This window comes from Rhinatrema bivittatum, chromosome 4 (assembly GCF_901001135.1).
Source record: "Rhinatrema bivittatum chromosome 4, aRhiBiv1.1, whole genome shotgun sequence".
In the NCBI taxonomy this organism is placed as follows: Eukaryota; Metazoa; Chordata; class Amphibia; order Gymnophiona; family Rhinatrematidae; genus Rhinatrema; species Rhinatrema bivittatum.
Window position 1 is genome coordinate 380,552,367 of NC_042618.1, and position 27,867 is coordinate 380,580,233.

Here is a 27,867-nt window from a genome sequence, read left to right on the forward strand (position 1 = left end):
GTAGATTTGGCAGCTTACATATATTTACATTTGCTTCTTATCTGGCGTGATAATAAACATCTTTAATGTTAAATACTGACTGGGTAGGCAGTCTGGGTGAACTGCTTAGAGTTCAGACTGAGGAGCCAGGAGGGTCTCTATGACCTACAGATGGCCTGGGCAAATTGGTCGACGAATTAGAGAAACTGGCAATTTCATTAACACACACATGTAGGAAAATCTGCCAGTTTACACATGTAAAAGCTGACTTGCAGAGGTAAATGCATGTAAATTACGAGTGTAAATTCTCACATATTTTTAAAGTAAGAAGTAAAAATATACTGACAGAACAGTTGTGTGCCACTTAACTGGATAAATTTTGACTTATCCAGCTAGGTAACAGCTTTACTCAAACAGAGCTACTTTGCTGGCTAACGGGCCGATACAGTAAAATTCGCAGGAGAGCCGATGCTTTGAGGCGAGCGCCCACTCTCCCAACGCGTGCCCAGGCCACTCTCCTGGGCGCGTGATCGAGTATGCAAATGAAGGCCCGCGGTAAAAGGAGGCGCTAGGGACACTAGTGCATCCCTAGCGCCTCCTTTTTGACAGGAGCGGCGGCTGTCAGCAGGTTTGACAGCCGACGCTCAAGTTTACCGGCGTTGGTTCTCGAACCCGCTGACAGCCTTGGGTTCGGAAAACGGACACTGGCCGATTTAAAATTTTTTTAAAAAAGTTAAAAAAGTTAAAAAAGTTTTAAAATTTTTAATTTTTTTTTAATTTTGGGGCCTCCGACTTAATATCGCTATGATTAAAAATTAAAAAGGCCCTATTAGTTATTCCTGCACGATACAGAAAGTAAAATGCGCAGCCAAGCCGCACATTTTACTTTCAGAAATTAACGCCTGCCCAAAGCTGGTGTTAATTTCTGCCGGCACTGGGAAAGTGTACAGAAAAGCAGAAAAAACTGCTTTTCTGTATACCCTCCGACTTAATATCATAGCGATATTAAGGGTGTACAGAAAAGCAGTTTTTTCTGCTTTTCTGTACACTTTCCCAGTGCCGGCAGAAATTAACACCAGCTTTGGGCAGGCGTTAATTTCTGAAAGTAAAATGTGCGGCTTGGCTGCGCATTTTACTTTCTGTATCGTGCAGGAATAACTAATAGGGCCATTATCCCTTACTGTACAGGGGTAAAAACAGCGCATCGAAAACGCGCAGCCAAACGCGGGCTAACAGTGCGCTCCGCTGGAGCGCACTGTACTGTATCGGCCTGTAAGTACCTCTATTTGAGACTTATCCGGCTATCTTACTTACCCCTAGATTCATCAAAAAAGGGGCATGTCTATAATTTTATAATTACCACCCGATACTTGCAGGACAGAGAGCGAGAGACTCTTTATAAGGCCTTCATAGTAGTCAACTATTTATATCACTAAAGGAGGGCCAGCTAATAACTCGAGATGAGGTTTTTAGATCTTTGTGAAATGGATCAATTCTCTGTATCTTACCATAGGATCTAACACAACTTATTCAGAGACATTATTTTAGTAAACATTTTTTATTTTTTATCATCTACTTTTATGATAATTTTCCCCAATACCATCACTAATATTGATCTCTGTCTGATACCCCATTTCAGTTACTAAATCAAGTTGACGTTTTCCGCTGCCATTTGTAGGAATCACAGAGCATTGTAATAAAATAGAAATATTCCTCATGTAATATAAACTCAAACAGTAATTAAAGAGATTCTTCACACCAGGGAAACTATGTAAATAGCTAGTCAAGTACCGCTTTCATCCACCAAGATGCTTACAGATGCTTACAGAATATATTACAGGACAGTAGTGGTAACAGTAATTGGCAGTTACATTATTATAGTCCATAAGAGAAATAAAAGAAAAGCTTGGCTGACACCATCATAAAAATGTTTAAAAAGTGCTTTTCCAAATTGTTCCATTTATGGAATGCAAATACCGTACAAGTCTGACACAAAAGTTGCTTTTTTGAAGTGTATGATTTCTGTCAAATGTTGCTTTCTATCTGTTTATCATTTTCACATGAGTTTGTTTGTTCCATTTGTTCACAATCCACACTGACTTCACTTGTATCCATACTGCAGTCTGACAAGCTGTCTGAATGGTCCATTTGCTCTGACTTTGTCTCCTGGTGTGATTCTCTGTTCATATCTGTAGAAATAAGGAAGTGCCCTTCTGAATACAACGTGCCATCTTCTCCTGCTGAACACAGGACTGCTTCTTTGGCCTGACGAACACAGTTGAGCCACTGCTGCTTGTTGAAAGTATCGTTGGCTTGCAAAGAATGGGACTGGCTTTGAGATCCACTTTTGAAGCTTACTCTGAAGAAGTTTTTAACTGCAGAAATGAAAAGATGGCATTAATTTTGTTCCTGATATTTAGTTATGCTGTATAATAAGATCAGTGGAGACATCACTTTATTTCATGGACACTGCTGTTTTCTACCTTAATTTTACTTCCATTGTAAAAATCTCTGGCCTTTATGTGTTTGTTTTTGCAATGACAATACTATGTAAGTAACTCATAGAATGCTCTGAATTATGGTTTTAGAAAAGTTGCTTGGAGCCATCTTGATGTCTGTGACAGCAATGCTCACTACTATTGAGAACATCTGGTTTCAATTACCAAGCCCTGCTTCTTACTCCTGAGAACTAGGGAGACTGTAAAGGTGTATTTCAACCATTGCACAATGGTGACTTCCAGTAGCGACACTCAGGGTGCACATACACCAGGTTCCAGAGGGGGTCGTTCCAGGTTCTGTAGCCTCTGGAAAAGGACTGTTGTGCAATGAACATGCTATATGGGAGAGAATTAAAAATGGAAAAAATATGGTAGTTTCAAATGAAGGCTCACAGCACTGTAACCCCAGCAAGAGGCTGCTTTTGGCTGACATGGATGGGCCAAAAGTAAAAATATGGTTTGATTAAAATAAGTACTGAGTTGGCATTTTAAAATGAGCCTAAATAATTTTCAAGCAAATTTTTAAAGGCCCGTGCACACAAATACTGGGATTTACATACGTGGCTGGGCCTTGCGCGTGCTGCATGCATTTTATAACGGACTCGCCCATGCGCGTAAACCCCAGTATGCGCACAAGTGCCAAACCTCTCCATAGGGGCTGGCGGGCCAGGACAGTGCCATTCGACGCTGCCCAGGGAAGCACGCATGAGAGATTACTGCTGCTCCAGAGGTGTAGTAAGTAGTAAAATAAAAAATTTGGGGAAAGTTAGGTTAGGTTTAGAGGGTTCGTTGGAGAAGGGAAGAGGGAGGAAGTTTAGGTAGGTGGGTAGGGAAGTTCCCTCCCAGTCCACCCCTTAATTGGAGGTCCAATTGCGTAGCCATGCATATTTTGTGAAAATTCCCCCCCCCCCCCCCCCCCCGCGTGCGTGGCCATCAGATTTTATAACATGCGCAAGCATGTTATAAAATCGGTGCGTCCATGTGTGTGCGCCCCGAACCACGTGCACATGGACGGGCGTGCGCTGCTTTAAAAATCAACCCCCTTATCTTTTGCAAGCCAGCTAAAGCAGTGGTATTAGCCAAAAAAAAAAAAGTTAGATCTTTTAGTTGGCAGTTAAAATAAAATCCTTCTGTTTTCCTTTTTTAGTTATGTGTCATTTAATGGGAAAATAATTGCTATCACAATAATTAACCTTGCCAAACTATTTATCCACAAAGGGGATTAATTGCATTGTGATTGCTGTGCATGATACTATAAATTCAGTAAATCAGGGGTAGTCATTGAAACTATTGGGCTGACATTTTTCTTTAAAATTAACCAAATCTGTATTAGGGTGATCCAATATACCCCAATTCCTGGGAATTCCTGGATTAGAGTCAGGAGTTTTCATTACAATTGCCGATCGTGATTATATAACCAGCTAATAATTCCTAGGAAGAGTGTGTTGTAAAGATTTTGAAAGCTGCTTTTGCTTAACTACTCCCTATCCAGTATAGGACTAAATAATTTGGGAGCTACTAAGATGAAACTTAGCAGAATCCCATATAGACACAAAATGTACCAAAGGAAAGTGATTTTTAAAAATATGTTAAGCCTTATTCAATACAGATATTTTCCATAGGAACACACAGAGGTAATAGGGCCATGAGGACCTGATCCACTGATGCTTTTCCCTCCTTTCTGTGCCTATGGGAAGATGTAAGGGTTAACAAACAAGCTTTAGGTGATACCTTTGATTGGACTAAATCCATTTGTGATTAGGTTTTGAGAACTATGCTCCTTTTATTAGGTAAGTGAAGAAACAATACAGTGAACAAAGTATTGTGGTTGTCTTGTTAGTCCACTTGAACATGACTGCCACAATGTGTGAGCCCTTGGACTGTGGTGAGATTGACACTGCCCAACTGGTGACTCAGCTGGACCCTCACTGACAGGAGGCAGACTTGCTCAGATGGGGACAAGGTCTGGGCTTTACCTATATCAACCTCTTCCCCAGCAGGTTGAGCACTTGGGTTCTGAGGCTAGCAGGACTTAGGCGAGGGACCCATAAGATTAAACAGGCAAGGTCATGGAGCAGGCTGTGGTCAGGGTAGACAGATCAGGCAACATCAAAATCCAAGCACTGGTCACAGAAGGTGGCAGAAGAGCAGTGACGGAATCTAGGCAATGGTCGAGGCAGGCAGAGATCAGGCAACGACAGAATCCAGACACTGCACCAGACAGGTGGGGATCAGGAAAAGTCAGAATCCAAGCTGACGTCAGCACCAAGAGTCAGTCAGAGAGGAAAAGGTAGGAGATACAACAACCAGAACAGACTAGACAAAGACTGGGAAAAAGGCAGGATACAGACTGGAGCAAGACTAGGAGAAGGACAGGGAGAAGACGAGGAGCAGAGCAAGTTACAGGGTAGGCAGGACAAAGAGAAGGCCTGGAGACAATGAAGGAAGACGAGCAAGTCAGGAAGCAAAACACGAAGTAGCAACACACTCTGCAGGCTAGGCAAGGGAACCTATTGCTGAGGTGTCAATGGAGCACCAGGTTAGCCTTTAAATAGGCTGTCGACGTCATCAGGAAGTGCTGGGAACCCTGTTCCTGCCACAGGGCCTTGAAATGTGCACATGCTTAAGAGAATCCAAGGAAGGAGTGGCACAGCGGTGTCCTGAGGCCTGCCACGTCGATGGTGTTCAGTAGTTAGCAGGGGCCTGGTGAGTCATGTCGGTCACAGGACCAATCCATGACTGGCCAAACAAGGCAACCCCAATACTTATGTATTTATGAAAATTTCTAGTCTGCTCATCCTAAAACCTTGTTCACAGAAGATAACCATCTTCAAATATAAAATACAACTGTATGACACAAATCATCTAAAACAAGGAGAACAAAAAAAGGCTTAGTACATCAGACATAATAAAAAGATGCACATCACTTATTTCAAATGGTGTAAAATATAATAAAATATATTTGGATCAAGACAGAAAGCAGCAGAGCTAAGACGATATTTTGAAAACTAAATAACACTAGGTCATAAAGGCAATTCCCTGTACGTACCCGGATCAGTCCAGACTCCTGGGTTTTGCTTCCCCACCAGCAAATGGAGACAGAGAAAGTTTTGACAGTCTCTGCCATATATACCTAGGTGCCATCCACAGCCTGCCAGTATTACTTTGTCTCCAGCAGATGGTAGGAGTGCTCAACCCACAGTCTGTATTGCTTAGCGTGATTGATTGTTGGTCAGTTAGCTTCAGGTGACTAAATCTGGGGTTAGATTAATTTTAATTTGAGGAGATTATTTTATTTTAATAAAAAAAAAAAAAAAAAAAAAGGACAACGACAGAAGACCTCTTCCGCCTCCCAGGGGGTTGCTAGGATCTGAGTGACCATCCCCCCAGGTTCGTGAGGCAGCTGCGGCTGTGGTCAAGGACCCGATAGCCAATACACAGCAGTTTAGGGGTTGACACCAGGGAGCCCAGCTCACTCACCCAAGGAGACCTAGCAGCAAGACCTTAGCTGTACCGGGCAAGTAAAAAAAAAAAAAAAGATAGAATACATAATTGATTTTGTTTTTTTGTCTCTGCTCTCCCTTCCCTCCTGCAGTGCTTAATTTAACTTTTCTCCCGCTCGCGGAGATTTAAAAAAAAAAAAAATTTAAAAAAAGGATTTTGATTTCTTCTCTTCAGCCCGACATGCCGCGGAGGTCAGCGTGCCGGGTGTGCGGCTCAACGCGAGCTTGATTGTCACGGGACAATTTGTGTACTGCCTGTCTGCCTGGGGGGGACGGCACCTCAGCGACCGCCGGAGGGGTTGTACTGCGGGTTACCTCGGTCTCCCAAGCATTCAGGGATTTTCCTGCTGCTTCTTCTGCCCCGTTCCCGTTGAGCGTGGGAACGGGTGCCATGTTGGAAAATTTCAGCGCAGTAGCACCGGCTGCGATGGGGGAAAGCATTTTGCCGCTTTCACTATCGTCTCAGCGATCACTCTGGGGGGAGGGGGGCCAAATCGGCTTGCCCTGATCCGTTTGCATTCGGGGATGACCCTGCAGAGGAGGAGGATTTCTCTTCTTCATCCTCTTTTAATTCGGACTTTGTACTTTTATTACACAAGGCCTTTAAGGCCAGAAGAGCTTCTAAGAAGCAGGGCTTGGATAAAATCTCATCCCCACTGCCCTCTAGGCCACGGAAATGGTCCAAGCAAAGGGCGGATCGGGGGCCCCTAAGGCTAAACGTCCCTTGAGGTCCAGGACACCTCAGGACAATTCGGATTCGTCCTCAGATATCTCACCGGACCACAATGATCAGGACCTGCCTACCCATCCCTTGAGGGGGGTAGAGGGTGAAAGGGATCAGCAGCAGAGTGCTGCACGAGAGTCCCATGGCGTGGAGGGAGATGACCCTAAGGTGGTAAGGCTGTTCAGGAGGGAGGAACTGGTGCCTCTTATTTCCATTTTGAAAGAGTTAGGCATTGAGACGGCACAGGAGCAGGCGTCCTTGGGGGTCTATGGACCCTGTGCTGTTGGGTCTGAGGGGTCCTCCTACGGCTTTCCCTTTCCATTTCTCGGCTACGGATCTGCTCTACAGAGAATGGGACACCCCAGATATGGGGCTTAAAGTCACAAAAACAATGGATAAGCTTTATCCTCTGCCGGAGGAGGCTTTGGCTGTTCTCCGAGACCTGAAGGTGGACGCAGCTGTGGCTGCTTGATGCATCTCCCAGAAAGTTTGCAGAATTTTAAAATTACTGTGTACAGGATTTAAAAAATATTTTTGTGCAGAATTCCTTCAGAAATAGAAAATGCAAGACAACAGGCTGCAATATGCCCAGACCCTCATTTGAGGGCATAAAAATTCAAAGGGAAAGAGGCAGAGAGGGAACTAATACTACAGCATTTTCTTATATCCTTTAATTTTCTTCTATGGCTGAATCCTTCTGCAATACTCCTCTGCCAGCAGAGGTCACCACAGCCATAGCAATGGTCTAACTTCCTGGTGGTCTATTTGCATCATCTTCACAACATGCCTGACTGTTTTAATCGTTTTGAGTCTTGTGATCCTCTCTCATTATTTCTCTAACATATTCTACATTGTGTAGTACTATAGCAAGATTAATTCTGTGAGTTTGTGGTTGCGCCACTTTTATGGAATAAGAGAGGAAAATTCCACAATTTATCAATAAAGATAAATTTGACAATTAACAAAACTTCTCTCTGGAAATATGCTATTTTAGTATTCAGAGATGCTAGCATACACCAAACTTTTTAGGCACCAATTAGTTTTAAAATTATATAGTCTCTGATTGTCTTTTGCTGCGGGGATTCCTGGAAAGAAAAAAAAAAATCAATAAGGGATGCAATAACTGAAAAGCAAAGCTAAAAGGTTCTGGTCACTGATACCTAAAGAAACCGTATCAACTAAAACAATTCAAAGTATCTCTGCTCAATGACCGTTTGCAGGAAGTTCTAATACAATATCCAGAGTATATATGACAGCAGAATATTAACACTTCCAGTAGAGTTGAAGGCACTTTGCTTCGGCTTTGTGCCTTTCAATGCACCAGAGCCACTCCAGAACACTACATTGTACCTTCTTGTTTAATTGGGCAGGAGACAAATTACTAACCAGATATAAAAAGTAATTGTAAAGTTGTTGTTTTTTTTATATGAAGAGTTTCTCTATTCTACTTACTACCTGGCTGATTAGCTAAAAGCATAATAAAAAAGGAACATATTAGAAAACAAACAACTTATAAGGAAAATTATAGAAAATATATTTTCATACTTCTTTCATTGTTGCTGAAGGCACCACGTAGAGAGCCACCTAGTCGCACCTCCCCATCTTGTAAATCCTCCAGCACAAGATCCTTCACTGGGATGGGCTGTCGATATAGCTGGTAGCAAAGCTGCTCATTTTGAGTAACAGCTCGTGTAATAACCAACACTTCTTGGAACAAGAAAACATGCAATTTCTGATATGGACAAAAAGAAGAAAACATTTGAAATGAATACTTCTTTAAAGACCTTTTAGAAATTAGAACATAATTGTATTCAGTGCTCCAACTGAGGGGAAACCAGTTCCCTTTGTTAAGAAGAATGAAGATAGGGCTTCTGCTTCAATAATTAAGCTGGTTCAGCTTCAAGTACTGTTTCTGAGCCACAGAAGAAGTTGCAGTGAAGAGCCTGTTTATGTGGAGCTGGGGAGCTGACCAAAAGAACGGAGGTGGGTAATGAGGAGTCCACAATAACCCAGCTATATGTCTCTCTTCCTCCCGCCCCTCTTCAATTCCTGCATTTCTAGAGCCAGAATCTTGGCAGTCTTAGTGCCTCCTTTAAAAAGCTGTCTACAAGCTGCTTGGTGTCCTGGATACAGAGCTGGAAAGTAGTGGAAAGCCTGAGAGAGAGGGGCAAGAAAAAAAAAACCAGATACCAGGAAGGAAAGAGAAAAGGGCTACATAAGGGAGAAAGATACAAGGAGGGAGGAGACAGAAGAGAAGAGTACACAAAAGGAGGCAGAGACACAGGAGAGAGCTACAAATGGAAGGAGGAGGAGAGAAGAGCAGAAAGACATATAGGAGGATAAGAGACAGACAAAGGGGATAGAGAAGAGCAGAAACAAAACAAGAGAAAAGGAGAAAGATGGAGGAGAGAGAAAAACAGATACACAGGGAAGACAAGAGTATAGAGGAAAAGAGGAGAGAAAGGAAAAGATGGGAGAGAGATACAAAGAGGAGAGAAGAGCAGAGACATAGGGAGGGGAAAGAGAAAAGCAGAGAGAAGTACACAGTGAAGAGGTAAGGAAGGAGAGGGAAGTTCAGCAGAAAGACAGAGGGGAGAGACATAGGGAGCAGAAAGCAGAGGAGAGGAGAGAGACAGGGTATGTCTGAACTGGTGCGTCATGCTCCCTCTCTTCCCATGTTTAAATCCCACCTTTTTGAAACCACTTTTAAATCTTATGCCTGATTGTCTGCTTTTAGTCTTGACTACCTTTCTTTTCTTTTAATCAAGTCTCTTGTCCTGTATGTTTGTCTTATTAGATTGTAAGCTCTATTGAGCAGGGACTGTCATTTTGTATGTTTGTACAGCACTGCGTATGTTGTGTAGCACTGTAGAAATGTTAAGAAGTAGTAGTAGTAGTAGTAGTAGTGTGGAAAGGGAGAAATACACAGGGCAGATTAAATGTCACAAAATTGAAAAAAATGCCCTTTTCCTTTAACAAAAAATTGTTAGAATAAAAATGCAATATAATTGGGGCTCTAGTTGTCATCCTGCGCAAGGCAGAGAATAGGCAGGAGGTGGATGGTATTGTGGGGTGGGATGGCCTACCTGGAGCAAGCAGAAACACCCAGCACAGCTGAAAGAGCAGTACTGTAGCAGGGAAGAGAAGGCAGTGACAGAGACTTGATGAGAGTCAACAGCAAATCAAACGCTTGGAGGTTAAGGAGGTGGCAACTGAGGATTAAGGCTTTTGAGGGTGATGAAAGCTGCTCTTGAAAACATTTTACAAATAAAGCATTTCTTCTAGACCCAATTGGATGCAAAAGAGCAATACACTATAATGATTCATACAGGAAGAGTTCACAGTACATAAACGATTCAGTAGGCCACCTGACTTTTTTGGGCCCTGTTTTTAATTATTTTTTTTCCCCTTTCTCATCCATGTCTAAACACATGCTTGTCTGCAGAAGCCCTCGCAATACTGTGGCTTACTCCTGATCGCTCTCCTCTCCCACTATGGAATAAAGTAACATTTTTCAAAAACATGCATGTGTTTTTCAGTTATGATTTGAAAAAAATGCAATCATAATGAAACATTGCAATATAGCTTACTGTTTTAGTGCACTTTACATTACTATAAATGTATTACATTTATAGTAATGTAAATATTAGCCAATAATCTGTAAATATTAGCCAATAATCTGCTAATATAAAGGGTCATTTTTAAACTGTCCACATTGGGATAAAGACCGCACTTACTTATTTTACCTGTGGGATTTGCACGGATTCTCAAAGAATGTACACAAGTATTTTCTCTTTGAAAATTGCTGTAGGTACAAAGTGTGAGCTCACTTGCACCTGTTAGCATTCTACTTGAAAAGTACACTTGTAGATTTGAAAATGCAATAGTAAACATAATAAATGATGGCAGATAAAGACCAAAAAGCCCATCTTGTCTGCCCAGCCACGATTTTATGCACACCTACCCAAAGTTTATTTATTTAGTTATTAACGCTTTTCTATACCGACTTTCATGATACAGATCAAATCAAACCGGTTTACAGGGAACAGAGGCATTAACAAACGATATCTATAACCAGAAGGAGCGAAAGTTACAACAAGGGAAAGTAACTGGGAGGAAGAAAAGCAGTAGGGGAAACGAACTCCATGAGATAAATATTGTAAAATAAATTGAAGAGGTAGCGGGTACTAGAGGAGCCTACATCTGAAAGCCATGGCAATGCTAGCCTTGATTAGGAGAAGGCTTGTCTGAATAACCATGTCTTAAGTTTTTTTTTAAAAGTCAAAAGACAAGATTCCTGTCTGAGGTCCGGGGGTATGGCATTCCAGATGGAAGGTCCCGCTGTCGAGAAGGCCCGTTCTCTGATGGTTGATCGGTGGACCACTTTATTAGCAAGGGGTTGAAGAGATCCCTTATAAGCTTCCCTGATGGGTCTTGCCGAAGTGTGGAGTTTTAGTGGAAATTGCAGGTCAAGGGGGACCTGGTGGTGGATGCTTTAGTGGATAATAGTAAGAGATTTGTGTAGAACTCTAAAGCTAACTGGGAGCCAATGCAGATCCTTAAGGATAGGTGTAATGTGATCTCTCCGATTGGTGTTCGTAAGGATTCTCGCTGCTGCATTTTGGAGCATCTGCACAGGTTTTGTGGTAGATGCTGGGAGACCTAGAAGAATAGCATTACAGTAATCTACCTTAGAAAACAGAATAGCCTGGAGAACCGATCTAAAGTCATGGAAGTGTAGAAGAGGTTTGAGTCTTTTCAGCACCTGTAGTTTGAAGAAGCAATCTTTGGTAGTGTAGTTTATGAATTTCTTCAAACTCAGGTGTCTATCAATTATCACTCCTAAGTCTCTAGCTTGTGAGAGTTGAGTGTTAGTGTGCGACTGCTGGTGGAGGCAACTACCTTCTGGAGTGATAAGAAGGAGTTCCGTCTTGGCTGCATTAAGCACCAGGTTGAGGCTGGTAAGGAGGATGTTAATCATTTGCAGACAGTTGTCCCATAGCTTGAGTGATTTTGCCAGAGATTCGGTTACAGGGATCAAAATTTGTACGTCGCCGCGTATATATAGTATTTCAGATTTAAATTTGTGAGTAATTGGCAGAGGGAAAGGAGGTAGATACTTAACAGGGTTGGAGATAGAGACGAGCCCTGGGGAACTCCAAGAGGGGAGTTGATGCGTGGAGATTCCTTATTATTGACTTTGATTTTATAGCCTCTGTCGCTGAGAAATAGTCAAACCATCTGAGTGCTGATCCTGTTAACCCTATGTCTGATAGCCGATTTAATAATATGGAGTGATTTACTGTATCGAATGCTGCGGAGATATCTAGGAGCACTAACAAGAAGGATTGTCCTTTGTCTAGGCCCATGCTGAGGTGGCCTGTGAGGGAGATGAGGAGAGTTTCAGTGCTATGTGATTTATGGAATCCATATTGTGAAGTGTGGAGAATTTTATATTCTTCAAGATACTCCGAAAGTTGTTTGTTAACCACTTTTTCCATGATCTTAGCTACGAACGGCAGGTTGGAAATAGGGCGGAAATTGTTGGGGTCACCAGGGTCCAGGTTCGGTTTCTTGAGTATGGGTTTGAGAGTGGCCAGTTTGAGAGCTTCTGGGTAGGTTCCTTGTGAAAGTGAACAGTTAGTAATATTGGCTAGATATTTGGAGATAGCATCCGGAACTAGAAGTTTGGTCGGAATTTGGTCAAGTGGGTGTGAGGAGGGTTTTATTCTCTTAAGAATGGTTTCAATCTCCATAGCAGAAGTGGGTTTGAAGGATTCCAATGAAGCTTCCAAGTTAGGAAGGAAGGAGGATGAGGGCCTGGGTGGTGGGTTAGGGCTGGATGGCAGTCGTGTTAAAGTGTTGGAAATTTTATTCTGGAAGAAGAGCGCCAGATCATTGGCTTTTGATTGCGCTTGATCATCCGGAGTGGGTGGGGTGGCGGTTTTAGTAAGCTCCGTAACGTAAGAGAAGAGGGCCTTCGCGTCGAATACCAGGTCGTGGATTCTAAGGGCATAAAAATCCCTTTTTGTTCATAGAGTTGCTTTTCTGTAGTAGTGAAGAGCCGCTGTATATGCAGCTAGAATATGAGGGTTAGGGGACTTTCGCCATTTATTTTCTGTCTGAGGTCTTGTTTTAATAATTGGAGCTCCTTTGAGAACCATGGTTGTTTGTTTTTTTGAGCAGGGTTAATTTTCTTTGTCAATGGGGGGCATAAGGTGTTAGCTACTGCTTCCATGATGTTGTGCCAAGAGAGTAGGGCTGACTTGGGGTTTGATAAGTCAAGGTTCGGAAGTTCTTTGATCAGCGAATTGCTGAGGGCTTCGGAAGTGCATGATTTCCTGAAATGCAATGTGGTGTGGGGGGGATGAGATAAGGATCTTCTTTTCATCTTGAGGGAAGAGGTGATGAGGATATGGTCAGACCAAGGAACTGGGAGGCATGAGGGGGGTGTGAGCTGTGAGAAGCTGGAGTTAATGAAAATGAGGTCGAGTGTATGTCCGGCTTTATGCGTAGGCTTGTTGACAAGTTGCTGGAAGCCCATGGCAGTGAGAGAGGTTAAGAATGCTTCGCAGTTGGGTGAAAGGGGGGTTGAGTCAATATGTAGATTGAAATCCCCTAGGATTATGGCTGGGGAAACCAGGTTTAAGTATTTGGCTATGGTTTCTACCAGTGGTGAGGCATCAGAGTCTAGAAATCCTGGCGGAGCGTATGTGAGGAGGATTTGGAATGAATTGGATCTGAACAAGCCTACTTCTAGTTTAGATACCGTTTTGGTAGGTTGTAGGATAAGATTAAGATCTTTTTTAGCTGCTAAGAGGAGGCCTCCACCTCTTCTTTTGCCTGGGGAGTGAGAAGACATCATATAGTTGAGTAGGGAGCTGATTAATCAAGGCTGTATTCGTCGGTTTGAGCCAGGTTTCTATAATAGCACAGATGTCTGGCTTGGAGTCAAGTAGATAGTCATGGAGGATATGGGTTTTCTTGGTAATCGATTGGGCATTGAATAGAGTGAGGGTGAATAGGGCCAGTCCAAGGAGTTGGTTGATATGGGAGATCATGATAGGAATGAGAGTTCTGTTGGGGCGAATTCGGTATAGCATGGGTGAATTCGCCCTATTGATGTAGTTGTGGTATAAGATGGGTATAGAGTAGCCTTGCATCATGAGAGTCTTGGGAGGTTACCTACTGGAGTGTAGTTGAGAATGGAATGGCCGTGAAGTGGTCCTAAAGGTGAGCTGGAATGTAAGGAAGAGGATTAACCTCCATCTATCTTTGACCAGTCTGCTATGAGGTTAAAGGAGTGAAATTGTGACTAATAAATAATGCTGAGTATTGGTTCGAGTACTGTACTATACTGGGACGCACTAAGGGGCGCACAAAGGGGAAGGCTCCTTTGTTGCGCGACGCCCGGCGCTAGGCACTGAGTAGAAGGCCCTAATTTAAAGGGCTGCCGCTCCTGGGGGGGGGGGGGGGGGGGGTGCGAGGCCTCCGATTAGCCGTCAGGATGGCGGGGGTGTGGCTTCAGGCAGCCTCAGAGCGGTGGGGTCCGAGAGTGCGGCATTCCCACATGGAACCCAACCCCCACTCTCACTGTGTTCCCTTTAGTTTTGCAAGTACACTACATGTAGACTTTTCTTTTCCGATCTAAAAGAAGCTCACAATGCCATGGATTGTGGACATTTAACCTTACTGAGAGTGGGCAACTTTGAGACAACCCATTTACGCTGGTAAAACACTTTTTGCCTGCAGAAATCACCTTGAAATTTGGCCTCCCAATGTTTTGTGTTTATTGCACAAATTCTGCACATTTTGTAAAACACACAAAAAAGGAAGTTGGAGAAAGTTATCTAGAAGAGCTTGTTCATCAAAAGCTTGGTCAATAAATGTAGTAGAATCTTTATCCTACTATATGGAAATAGGTTATGCTTTGAAATGAAGTGCAGATGAATTGAAAATTAGTTTGTGAAAGGTCAGCTTCACTTCTTAAAAAAATAGAAATTATTTAACACGTGCACAAAGTATTCAAAAGCTTTTTAGCATAACCAGAGCATATTCCAAGGAGGCAGAATGAGCTACAAAGTGAAATGATCAAAGTATCTTCTTGGATTCATGTTAACCTCAGTAATTTTTTTTTGTTATAGGTCAGGGGAGGAGGGTCACTGAGTGATGTGGCCAAGGGAAAAAGCCTCAGAAAATGAAGGTTTGATCTAAAGCTGCAACATAAGAGAGTCTGAAAAGGATAATGCTCTAAAGACCTTCCCATTACGGTACCAAGCAGAAACAAGTGATTACTACAAAGACTCCCAGTGTTCAACCAGCTATTTTATAGATATTATTTAATTTATTACATTAAACATTTTCAAATAGCTGACAGCTCAGTGAAAACTGTTTAGATTATTAACAAGTCATTTATGGGTGGCCAGAACTGCAGTTTTTATGTACACTTTGCAAACTGGAAAGTTTTTCAACTAGCTATTCTAAACTAAACAAAAGGTTTTGTTATGAAAAATGATTAAAATCATGCATCTGTGCTAATCAGGGTTTTCTTTCCTTTTATGGCCTGGTAGATTTAACTCACGTGAATGTTAAAACTGCAAAAAAAAAAAAAAAAAATCCAAGATATTTTAACAAGATAAACTTGAATAAACCTGGAGCTCTGTGAAATATAATCAGAACTAAGATCAACTATATTGATTGTTTAGAAATTAAAGCCAACTTTCCACATCACAAATATACAGTGCTTTAGCAATCTTTATAAACTTATATTTACAGTCTACCATTGGAAACTGCAGAGTACAAGAGTTAAACAAGGTTGGGTATAGATAGCATTTATGGCCTGGTAGATTTAACTCACGTGAATGTTAAAACTGCAAAAAAAAAAAAAAAATCCAAGATATTTTAACAAGATAAACTTGAATAAACCTGGAGCTCTGTGAAATATAATCAGAACTAAGATCAACTATATTGATTGTTTAGAAATTAAAGCCAACTTTCCACTTATCACAAATATACAGTGCTTTAGCAATCTTTATAAACTTATATTTACAGTCTACCATTGGAAACTGCAGAGTACAAGAGTTAAACAAGGTTGGGTATAGATAGCATTTACTCAGACACAAAATTTGGCAGGTTCACTGCTGATTCTGTCTATTCTGCAATTCTCCTTGAACTGCAGTGTAATGTAATGCCTTAGTAAAGCTTTTAATTCTGTTTATTATACTTGCACAAGCTGCACATGGGGAAATCAAATTTCAAAGTCATTTACAGGGGTAAACAGCAATTCATGCTTGCAAACTGGCTGTCTATATACTGCCTTCCCCTTAATAAGGCTAAAAGTACTTTTAGCCACCTTGAGAGGCAGTATTCCTGGGGGTGTGTTTAAGTAGGAGAGGAAAATAACACACATAGCCTGCATTTTCAACTCCACATGCACTATTTTTCATGGAAAAAGTACCCGCACAAAAAGAAGGTGCAAAAGTCCATGTACTCAAAAACTGGTGCAAAGTCTACAGTGAAGTGCAGACTATTTGAAATTTGTCCGGTTAAGTATTCATCCATTAACCTAAAACAGTCCATAAAAGCAGACTGTAGTATCTCAACTCAAAACTTTATGAATAAATTCATTGAGCCGTTAGGAATGGAGGGGGAGGGTCTCATGCAAAATAGCATTAAAAACACAGGAGGTAAAAGAAGCAAATACTTTCTTCTTTTCTTGTGTATAAATGCTAATATGCAAATATTTATAGCAGGGCTGAGGAGACATGCTGGTAAGTAAGAATGCCCCAGCATGCTCTGTGTCTTTTTACAGGTGCTAAAAATAAGACGGTCCATATTCAGTAAGTTGGTTAGTTGAAAACTTATCTGGTTAAAGTTAGCCCTACAATTTGCCCCATATATTCAGGTAAATAAATATCTGGCTGAATATACTGGCTTAAAGTTATCTGACTACATGTAGCCGGATAACTTAAAAACCTAACCGGCTATGTTAGAATATAGCTGTTTAGGATTTTAAGTTAACCAGCCTTGTGTGGCAGGATAACTTGATACTTATCCGGACATCTTAAAAAAATATCCAGGCAAGTAGAGCTGTTTTTTTAAATAAAAAATAAAGATATAAAATGGCCTGTGGCCCAATCCCCTCCTTCCTACACAAAATTTCATATAGCCCCATTGGACCCTGCATCTCCATCCCACCCCCAAGTCCCCCTAAATGTTCAACAAAGGTTCTGGGGCTCGCATTTCAGGCCCCTCACTTCCCCTGTTCTTTTTAAAAAAAAAAAAAATAATAATACAGATGTGGCTGCACCATCCCCAATGACCTACCTACCCACAGTCCCTAAATGCTGCCCTATCCCCCCCCCCCCCCCCCCCCCGACACATACACATCCCTACAGGGATCATTTATCATTTTCATTTCTCCCTGACCCCAATACTCTCTTTGCTCCTACCTTCCTCTGATTTGTGTACACTCACTCTATCCTCAGCTGAGTCCCAAGTCCTGGAATCACAGCTGCAGACTGCGCTTTGTGTGTTGTATCCCTAGACAGTTTCTCCCCACATGCTGCCTGCAGTGTTGGCTCCAAAGTCACCCCTTTCTTCTTATTCCCCGAAAGCTTATTGAGAAAGGGGCGTCACTGGAGCTGTAAATAGAGAGTTTCTCTGGAGATCCAGAAACTGACACAAATGCCCAGAGTCTCTGGGAGAAATCTGGAGAGTTGTAGGTATGGGTATAAAATGACAGTGCTATATAAATAATAAATTATCTAAATCATTCATTCAGAGGACTCTGTGGTAGGTCATCGACTATAAGAAAGCCTTGTCTACAGAAATGCCACTGTAGAGGAGCAGGAATTACCCCAGGACAGCAGGTCTGTCAACACCAATGTCAGATTTAGATTCTGCTATCATTTTTAAGTGGAAGAGTAAGCCTATACTTTTTTTTTAGTAGAGATCTATGCAGGGCATTTAGCAATGCTAATTAAAATCAAGTTTGGATAGTTTTGAATTGGTATCTAATTTCTTACTTCCATATTACGTTTCAATTGCTATAAATAGTTTCTTTAACTTTCACTTTATTATGTTTTCAAATACTCATAAAACTATAAATACCAAAATAAGTGAAAATGTAGGAAAGTACAAAAACAAAAGCATCAAAAGTACACAAAATAAAATAGGTACAGAGCCCCACGGGAATACTCAGTGCAAGCCCTCCTAGTGAAGGGGGAGGGAAGAGATAACATGGGAAAATGTCACTGAAATATATACAAACACACCAAATAGATTTCCCAGGATGCTGCCAGGCAAACATTTTAGTAAATACATAGACCTATTTATATATCCCTGCTGTTGAACTATTGTCACTTAATGAATGGAGTGGACATCATTCAGGTCTGCTGCAAAGACTTGAAAACAAACCTGGAGAGCTGTTCTAGACCCCAACTTTTTACTTGGATACTTTAACGAAAACTTAGAACCTCCCTAGCACAAGCTCAGAAATATTTTCCTCTTTAATTGAGCAGCAGGATAACACTTAGCGTTAAGGCCCATAAAATTTTTTTTTTGTCAATTACAAAAAATATTGCATAATTCACTCCTTTATCCGGTTCTAAGAGAAAAGGTACCATCATGGTGGCTTTTCAACAACCAAATGGGAAGAGGTCAAGTTTGGATGTCATAGATAATGGTATATCTGCTTGAAAACAGAATTTTAAATTGGCAGATAATATACCTTAAGAAGTGGTAGCAAACTTTCCCTAGGAACTGAAGCATCATGTAGTCCTTAAACAATTCCATCCTGAAACAAGCTGTAGTTTAGGAAAATTAACAGCATGCAAATTCTTTAGTCTTAGAATACTCTGAATTAGTTCAATTTTTCTAGATGGACGTGTTCGCTTTAATAACAGTATTTTTAAGAGTTTCCAAGCCATTCATCGGTGGCTCTGGATTCTCCGAGTTGATGTCATAGGAGCTTTTGGCTCCAACTCAACAACTTTGCTTTGTAATAAGTTAAAAACAGGGACCAGGGCTTCCCTCCAGGTCCGTAACCGCTCCTCATAGCATTCTAAAGTTATTTTAAACGGGAACTCACCCACAGCAATAGCAGGTTCTGAAAGTCTCAAAAAAATCAGCCATTAGCTTTATTTATTTCTGACAACTGTTGCTGGCATCCCTGGCAGTACAATACGTTCAGCACTCCAACTCCATCATCAGACCAAACCAAGAAGCTGAATGAGACACACCCTCCATCATGGCCAATCTGCTGTCTGCCCCATTCAATCATGCAGATTTTTTTTTTTTTTTTTTGAGGGGGGTGGTCCTTCTCAGCCTCCCTTTCACCAATGTCGAGAAAGACGCATCATTACGTCAACAGGATGACTTTGCAAGGGAAGAAAGTTCTGAAGCAACCAAAGCTCAACAGTCAGATGACCCCCAGACAAGCCTGTGCCTCCAACCCTTTCCACATGTCCACCCAATGGAACTGGCATGGAGGGGAAAAAAGTTATTCAGTGGCCCAGATTCAGGTAGGCACACTGGGGGGAAAGTCCTGAATGCTGATATTCTTGGCAGCACCTAGGAAGCAGCTGCCATCCTTCCACATGCCTTCCTCGCCCCATAACAGTTTCCAAAGTTTTAGAATCCTGGAGTGCATTGCTTTGTTAACTGAAGGTTTGTCATCCCATTCTTGGTCTCAATTCAGACTTGCATTTTTCCAGAGAATACCCTAATATTTAAACAGGAGAAGGGCTCCACCTCCTCCCTTCCAAGGCTTATGCAAAGGAGAAAGACATTATAAAACAAAAGTGAAAAAAAAAGTATTCAATGGAGTTAATAAAGAAATAGGAATAAGATATCAACTTCTTACCGATCCTCTATTGTTCTTCAGTTCACCGTGACAACATAGCACCCGAGAGTTATCAATCAATGGGTCTTTTTGACCATCTTCAAGATAAACAAGTCTTTCTTTGTAATACTGGCATTCAGATTCACCTGTCTTTATGTTGATTTCTGCTACTATTCCCTGGACAATGTTTATCTACGAGAAGGTAGCATGAAAGAGAAAGAAAATACCAAGGGTTAATTCTCTTTTTAACCAATGTTGCTAACATTTAATCAAGTTCTACACCAGTGGAAATGTACACCATCTCCTGGACTGCCTAGGGCACTAGCTGGCCCAGCAAGGGACCTGTCCCCCAGAAAAAGAGAATTGTAATCATTGCTTAAAAATGGCACCTAGTGGTCAACTTTAGAGTCCATGATTACATGGTTCTGGAAGGAGCCTTGGTACATGGTGCACGACCCCTGCCCTAGAACCGTCACTGCAATGACCGGTCTATGTATGTTTTGGGTGGGGGGAGGGAAGAGAGTTATAAACTAGGGGGGAAATCCCTAGGTAGTTCCAATCTGGAATTCAGCAATTCAATACAGAAAATATTTATTTAAAAATAGAATTAAATCATCGTGATACCATTCATGTGCATTCATATATAAAAACACCTGCAATACCTGAATGTAACCCTCTTTGAAAGGCCAAAAAGCAGAACATAAATCAAATCAAAATACAGTATTTGAAAATTTTTGATATGCATTAACAAGGTAAGCAAACAATTTTGTAGGACAATCAAAACAGCTGTGTGCAGAGAAAAGTAAGGGAAAGAGAGAAAGTGGATTGTTTGAATGAGACATTAAGTTGAAGTTACCATGCCATTTTGTGAAATAAAAATAGTAGCTTATGTTTCTTAGCTACAATGGGTACCTCACTCAAATATTAAAAGCATATTAAAAAGGAAGTGTTGGGGAGAGTGTGCCGAAAGACCTCCCTGCACAGTTCCATACCATGCATATCTGCTGCTGACATTCTGGGCAGCTGGGAGAGAGAGAGAGAGGCATCCCCTCTGACAACATCATCCAGCGCCTTTAAAGCGCAGTGTCCAACAGCAGAAGGAGGGAGAGAGTGCCAGAGGACCTCCCTGCACAGTTCCATACCGTGAATACCTGCTGCTGAGATTACATTCCGGGAGGGAGAGAGAGAGAGAGAGAGAGAGATCCCTCTGACGACACCATCCAGTGCCTTTAAAGTGCGATGCCCAGCAGCGCACAGTCGCCGGCATGCCAAAGTCACACACCTAAGAGGCACACCTCTGGAAGCGTTTTTCTCGCAGCCGAATCCACAGGTATTTTTTGTGGTGAAAACTTCCTTTTGATGGGTAAGAAGCAAAAAAGTACTGTTAGGACGTTCCCACCTGGTTCTTCCTCTACCCTGCTATCTTTCCAGCCGACATTGGAAGTTAAGGCCACTCAGGTGCTGCTGAACTAGGCTCCGTAATTTGGAGGCTATGACCTCCCTCAGCCCTGCTGTTCCTATTCCTTCAAAGGCAAAGATTTCAAGTCAGGCGGATTCGCAGGATATGGGTAAGGGAATAGATGGTATTTCCCCTTCCCTGTCTTTGAGGGGGCCTGTTTGACTAGTATCTTGGACTCTTTCAGCGCCTTTGAGTCTGTAAACTTAAATATCATGGTAATAGCTATATTTTCTATGATGTTATATATTCGATAATGGCTTATTTCTTATATTGTACTTTATTGTTTTACTTTCTCTCCCCATATGTGATCTGCTTTGCAACTCACTGTTTCAATGTGCGATTTTATTATAATTTCCAGTTGCAATATTTCTGTTAACCAAGGTTCTTGAATAGTTGGTTAAAAATTTAATAAAGAATAATAAAACAAAAAATGAAGTGTTTATGGGGTAGTTATAGTTCTAGTCTACTGTAACAAAATGGGCATAAGCACTTACAGCTTCTTCCAAGTGTTGCTGGTCCGCGTGATCATTTGGTGTGTGTCTCAAAATTTCTCTTAGCAGCAATGGGTATTTCACCAGTCGACTTCTTGGGATGTCCAGGAAATTCCACAAATCTAGTTTACGACTAAAAGGAGACTGTAGGCAACGCTGGAGGAAGTCCTGTACTCGATGATCCTGCTTTTTATGGTCCAACAATGCTTTGGCTGCCACCTGATTGCTGCAGTAGCTGTCATAGGAGTTCAGACAAGGCAACTAAGAAGAAAAAGAAACAAATATTGAAAAACTAATCAGTGGTAGCAGCAAATTGGACTCTGGATGTATATTGCACAAAACTTTATTTTTAGTCTATTTTCCCTTTTTTTTTTTTTTTTTTTTTAAATAAAGATGGCTGGTTAATAAAACAAAACTAGCCATGTCAAGGGATGGAGATATTCTGTTTTGATACATCTCAGTCTTAGTATATTAGTTTTCCTTTCAATCGTAAGGTACCTAGAAATCAAGGATGAATGTATTATACTCCTTGCTCCTTATACCTAACATTAATATTTAATTACTACTTTCCATACGGGCCGATACAGTACAGTGCGCTCCAACAGAGCGCACTGTTAGCCGGCATTTGGACGCACTAGCTTTACCCCTTATTCAGTAAGGGGTAATAGCGCGTCCAAAACGCGCGTCCAACCCCCCCCCCCCCCCGAACCTAATAGCGCCCACAACATTCAAATGCATGTTGATGGCCCTATTAGGTATTCCCGCGCGATTCAGAAAGCAAAATGTGCAGCCAAGCCACACATTTTGCTTTCAGAAATTAGCGCCTACCCATAGGTAGGTGCTAATTTCTCCGGGCACCGGGAAAGTGCACCCTCCGACTTCATATCATGGCGATATTAAGTCGGAGGTCCCGAAAGTTTAAAAAAGTAAAAAAAAAAAAAATTTTAAATGGGCCCGCGGCCGGCGGGTCGAAAACCAGATGCTCAATTTTGCTGGCATCCGGTTTCTGAACCCGTGGCTGTCAGCGGGCTTGAGAACCAACGCCGGCAAAATTGAGCGTCGGCTGTCAAACCTGCTGACAGCCACCGCTTCCGTCAAAAAAGAGGCGCTAGGGACGCGGTAGTGTCCCTAGCGCCTCTTTTTACTGCCAGGCCTAATTTAAATAAATTAAAATACTGTATCGCGCGCACAGGAGAGTGGCCTGTGCGCTCTCCCGCGATTTTACTGTATCGGCCCGTTAGTTAGCTACCTACTTTAACCATATGTATCATTATTTTATGTTACACTCCGTTCCATATAACTTTTTCTTTTCTTCTGTTCCATGCAAAGTGATACGATGTGCAAACGGTTATCTGTATAAAAAAAAAAGCCTTAAATAAATAAATAATGTTGGGGGTGTGGTAGGCACGGTTTCATAAAGCATCCATTCTATAGTGAACAATTTTCAAAAAGCTATGCACACTGGTAAATAGTGATTCACTCAGGTTAATAGATCCACCCTCAGAACAGCTAAGAGGTAGGTGGGTTTCACAATGTGCATGCTTCTAGGTGCATTAAAAAGAGGCGTTCCCAGTGGAATGTTTAGTTTGTAGGAGTAGAGTAAGCAGGGAGCTCAGACTTTTTAAGTATGCGAGTGTACATTTTCCCCCTTTCCCCACAGAAATAGGAGATGTAAAGCATGCAGGGACTTTTATTACTCAGTATGTACATAGGGGTAGATTTTCAAATAGCGCGATTTGGCGCGTAGCCGCTAAAATCCGGGATCGGCGCGCGCAAGGCTATCGATTCCGTATAGCCGGCGCGTGCTGAGCCGCGCAGCCTACCTCCATTCCCTCCGAGGCCGCTCCGAAATCGGAGCGGCCTCGGAGGGAACTTTCTTTTGCCCTCCCCTCACCTTCCCCTCCCTTCCCCTACCTAACCCACCCACCCGGCCCTGTCTAAACCCCACCCTTACCTTTGTCGGGGGATTTACGCCTCCCGGAGGGAGACGTAAATCCCCGCGCGCCAGCGGGCCGCTAGCGCGCCGGGACGCGACCTGGGGGCGGGTCCGGAGGGCGCGGCCACGCCCCCGGACCGCCCCAGGCCGTAACCACGCCCCCGGGCCCGCCCCCGAAACGCTCTCGACATGCCCCGAAAACGCCGCGCGGATCGGGCCCGCCCCCCCGACACCCCCCCTCTGAAAACCCCGGGACTTACGCGAGTCCCGGGGCTCTGCGCGTGCCGGTAGGCCTATGTAAAATAGGCGCACCGGCGCGCAGGGCCCTGCTAGCCTAAATCCGCCCGGATTTAGGCGGATTTAGGCGAGCAGGGCTCTTAAAATCCGCCCCATAGTTTTCTTTCAAATATTGCCTAGCAGGTAGATGTGTACAAAACTACTTGAGAACGCTGCTTCTATGCAGGTTACAGAAAATCACCTCCGTAATGCCTAGGGACCTTATCACAATGAAACAGGGAACTAATCTTAAAGGTAGACACCAATTAAGACTTTTATAAAATCAAAATCTCTCCCTCCTTTCCAGGCCCGGATTTAGGCATAAGTAACATAGGCAAGTGGTGCCGCATTTTTTTTAGGCACCAAATACCAAGGCTGAAGAGGAGCCTGTTCCCTCTTGTTTTAGAGCTTGTGGCACTTCAAAGTAGCAATATAGTGGCACTCTGGCCACCCAATTTCTTCTCTCCAGGGTAGGAAATGGAAGACACCACCCACCGCTCTCTGGTTCTGCCTATGGGCACAAAAATCTTAAATCCTCCCCCTGTCTCTTTCCCTCTGTAGATGTGCCTTCTCTGTTTTAAATTTCAGCTTGGCTAATTCACTTCTTATGCTTAGACTAGCACATTACCCATTTGCATGCCAATGCATGCTAAAAAAAAAAAAAAAAAAAAAAAAAAAAAAAAAATGGTTTTAAAACCCAGTTCCCTGACCTGCCAGGTGGAGCTCCCTCCCTCCCCAGCATATCTAACCCCCATCACCTTAAAAAGAAGGTGGGCCAGGCAGGGTAGAGACCTGCTAGTCAGGTTCTGATTAATATTAATTTATTCATTCCTTCACTGTCTGCCGAGTGGCCCCTGTACTGTCGGTGAAAGGACCAATCCCGTTTCAGAAGGCTGTCCCTTTCAGAGGGACCAAACGGCTGTCAGCCCTGCCTGAAGCAGTAAGCTCTTCTCCAACAGGGGATCCAGGTGAGATTGAGGGGGTGGGGGTGGGGGGGGGGGGGGGGGGAGGGCTTTTAGGTGTGCGAGGTTTGCAGGGCCCAATTTTTACATTTTTAAAGGTGAGAGGGAGGGGGATAGGAGAATGAGGACCTATGCTACCTGACCCTACCCGGTCTGACTGCAGACTTTTTTTTTTTTTTATTAAGGTGGTGGAAGTTTGGCATGCTGGAAAAGTAGGGAGAACTTGCTGGGCTGACCCATCGGGGTCCACTTGAGTTTGGTTTGACGTCCTCCTCTATTCCACAGGAAGCTTAATACCTGTATCTGACTAGGCATCAAGGGCTGGATTTTAATTCGTGTACGCGAGTGGCTGGGCTTACAAGCACCGGGCCAATTTTCAAAGGGCCCGGCCCCGCATGTAAGTCCCAGGGTTAGTGAAAGGAGTGGTCGGGGGGGGGGGGGGGGGGGGCGTGGCGTGGCTAGAGGCGCTCGGCACAGCGGCCATTTGCCGCTGTGCCGGGGATCGCATGCTGGCAGGGTGCCGGCGCACACAACTTGCTCAGGAGCAAAAGGCAAGAAAGATTTTGTGGGGATTTAGGATAGGGATAGGGGGCGGGCAGGCTAGGGGGTTGGGAAGTTCCCTCCCAGTCCGCTCCTTAATTGGAGCGGTCTGGGAGGAAACTGGGGAAGGCCCCGATGTGTCACCGTTCGTAACTGCATATATCTTCCCCCCCCTTGCGCCCGCCGACCCAGCTTGTTATAAAATCGCACGTCCATCTGTGCGTGCTGGGTAGCATGCGCACATGGACGCGTGCGCGCAATTTTAAAAATCTACCCCTAAATTTCTTGTGGTAAAAGGAGATATGTTAGGCAGCCTCCCAAATAGCATGCCTCCCTGCACTGCAGATTAATAGCTAATGAGTTTTATTACCCTGCAATTTGCATGAGATGCACAGGTTTTTCTGGCACTAAAACCCCTATTACATACTGAGGTTAGGTAAACTCTGAAAAACCTGTGCTAAAACAGGAGTTAAAACCCACAGTAGGGTCAGTGTGGCTTATTACATCAACCCCACTGAGAATTAAACAACCTGCTTTCTGCTACATCCTGACTTTTCTACCACCACAGATATTATCTATCAAAAAAATATTCTTGGATATTTTCTATATGGCCCATGCACTTTAAAGCATAGAAAATACAGCACGGAAAACTGGTCTTTTAAAACTGTGCTAAATACTTTACATACGTTTGTGAGCATTATCCTAGTTTTTTGCATATGGGATTGGCCTAATGGCTCAAAAGCAACAAACAAGAAGTCTTAAACTTAGATTTCCAAGTGCAGCTCCTGTTCATTGGGGCAGGGATACTGTGATAGACCCTGTTATTATGCTACAGTGACAGCCACTGGCTAGACAGAGTATGCACATACCAGGTTATAGAGGGAGCCCTGGTCAATGGCTTTTTGGTCAAGGATCATGGCAGCGATGGTTGGGCAATATAACAGGGGGGGGGGAGAGGATTAAAAATAAGGAAAACATCCTGGGCAATTGCGAATGAAGGCTCATAGCTGCATAGCCCCAGCAGAACAGCAAGGTCATATTTTGACTGAGCTGGATGCCCAAAAAGAAGCTGCAGGGTGTGTGTGTAGGGGGGGAGCATACATACAAACATGAGGGCAGAAAAAAACCATACAGCCTATCTAGTCTGCCCTGTCACACTAACTATTCAGTTTTATAATCCCTCACATAGTTGCAATAACAGTGTGTTTTTGTTTTTCCTTCAGCATTTCTGATAGGAATGATACGCCTGAACATGTAGATTTACCGTGGTATAAAGTGATAAGATAAATTGAATTGATCTGTCTTATGAAAAATATAATAAATGCTAAGTTATATACCTCTTTTATGCCACCTTCTTTGAAACAAGTTCAACCCAAGGTGGTTTACATCAAGCAAATCCAACAAATAAAAGGCATCATATAAATAATACATGCTTCTGATAATCAGAAATGTATATTTAACACAATTTAGTCTCTGCCACTGCTGGCAAACTATAGTACTTTTCTGTTGAAAAATGCCATCATTTTTGTTTACTTATTTGCATCGTTATCGTATCCCTTATTAGTTTAGGTACTAACATTTTTTCTGTGTATTTTGGTTGGAACTAACACTAACTCTTATGGCTTCCCTATGAACCAGTACATTTCTTTGGAAACAGTTAAAATAGTTCTAAAAGGAAAAAAACCTGATAAATCACTAATTACACCATAAAAATTATCCGGAATATTTTCATTTATGCATAACTTGGTCTAGTAAATAGTCAATGGATGTTAAAAGAATTCAATGCTGGGCGGTTTTGGACCCCCTCTAAAACCTACAACACTTTTTCTACAAAGAGCAATTGCCAGGAAAAAGGCTGCAGTAATTCTCTGATCTTTCTTCCAGCTAAATGATAATGTTCACTGACATGTTTTATCAGTGTCACCCTGTAAACACAATGGTAGAGAAAGAAAATGAATTCTCCTTCCACTCCCTCGGCAGGTGGTATCACAGAGATCTCTACAAACATGGCTATGCTCAGGGTCGGCTCTAGGGAAAATGGGGCCCTGCACGAAAAGCACCTCCCCCCCCCCTCCCCCGGTATCTGATGCTATCCTCCCCAGGGCCTCTCTTCAGCCGCAGAGGGATGGGATCCACCCTGGCAGCATTGGGCCTCCCTTCAGCCCACCGTGGCCATGCCTCCATCAAGGTGCGGCCCAGCACACCTCTACCCAAATGCTGAAAACTGCTCAACTACTTCAAACAGGACAACCTGTTTGGCATTGACAAGGAAAAGAGCCTTCTCGGTTATTGGCCCGACCCTGTGGAATTCCATTCCTGATTCTATCCGGATGACATCTAACCGCAATGAATTTAAAAAGATGCTTAAAACTTTTTTATTCAACGATGCCTATAAATATAATATCTGAACCTAATCCAAGGTCATTCTGATATTGCTAAAATCAACAAGTTTGTTTTATTTTGTTCTATTGTGTATGTAAGTTTCTCATTGTTTTTATTATGTGCATAAGCTTGTAAACCGCCTAGACGGTCACGTAAGTGCCCAAGTGCGCGGTATATAAAAAAACTTTTAAATAAATAAATAAATAAATAAATGCAGCAAAATTATTCACATTAATCTAACCACATTTCACACATATAGATATATATTTAGGG

At 42.6% G+C, this 27,867-nt stretch overlaps 1 protein-coding gene across 3 annotated transcripts in view; it reads right to left on the minus strand.

Annotated features, from left to right (window-relative positions):
• Window positions 1-1,097: 1,097 nt before the first annotated feature.
• Window positions 1,098-27,867, minus strand: part of ARHGEF3 (Rho guanine nucleotide exchange factor 3) — a 444,741-nt gene continuing 417,971 nt past the window's right edge. For all 3 annotated transcript variants that reach the window (XM_029600920.1, XM_029600921.1, XM_029600922.1), the window contains 4 exons: window positions 21,502-21,759; window positions 19,570-19,740; window positions 8,250-8,436; window positions 1,098-2,354 (listed from right to left, as the gene is read on the minus strand). In XM_029600920.1, the coding sequence (XP_029456780.1) occupies window positions 2,005-2,354; window positions 8,250-8,436; window positions 19,570-19,740; window positions 21,502-21,759 (966 nt within the window). In that variant the 3' untranslated portion in view covers window positions 1,098-2,004. The remainder of the gene's footprint in view (window positions 2,355-8,249; window positions 8,437-19,569; window positions 19,741-21,501; window positions 21,760-27,867) is intronic.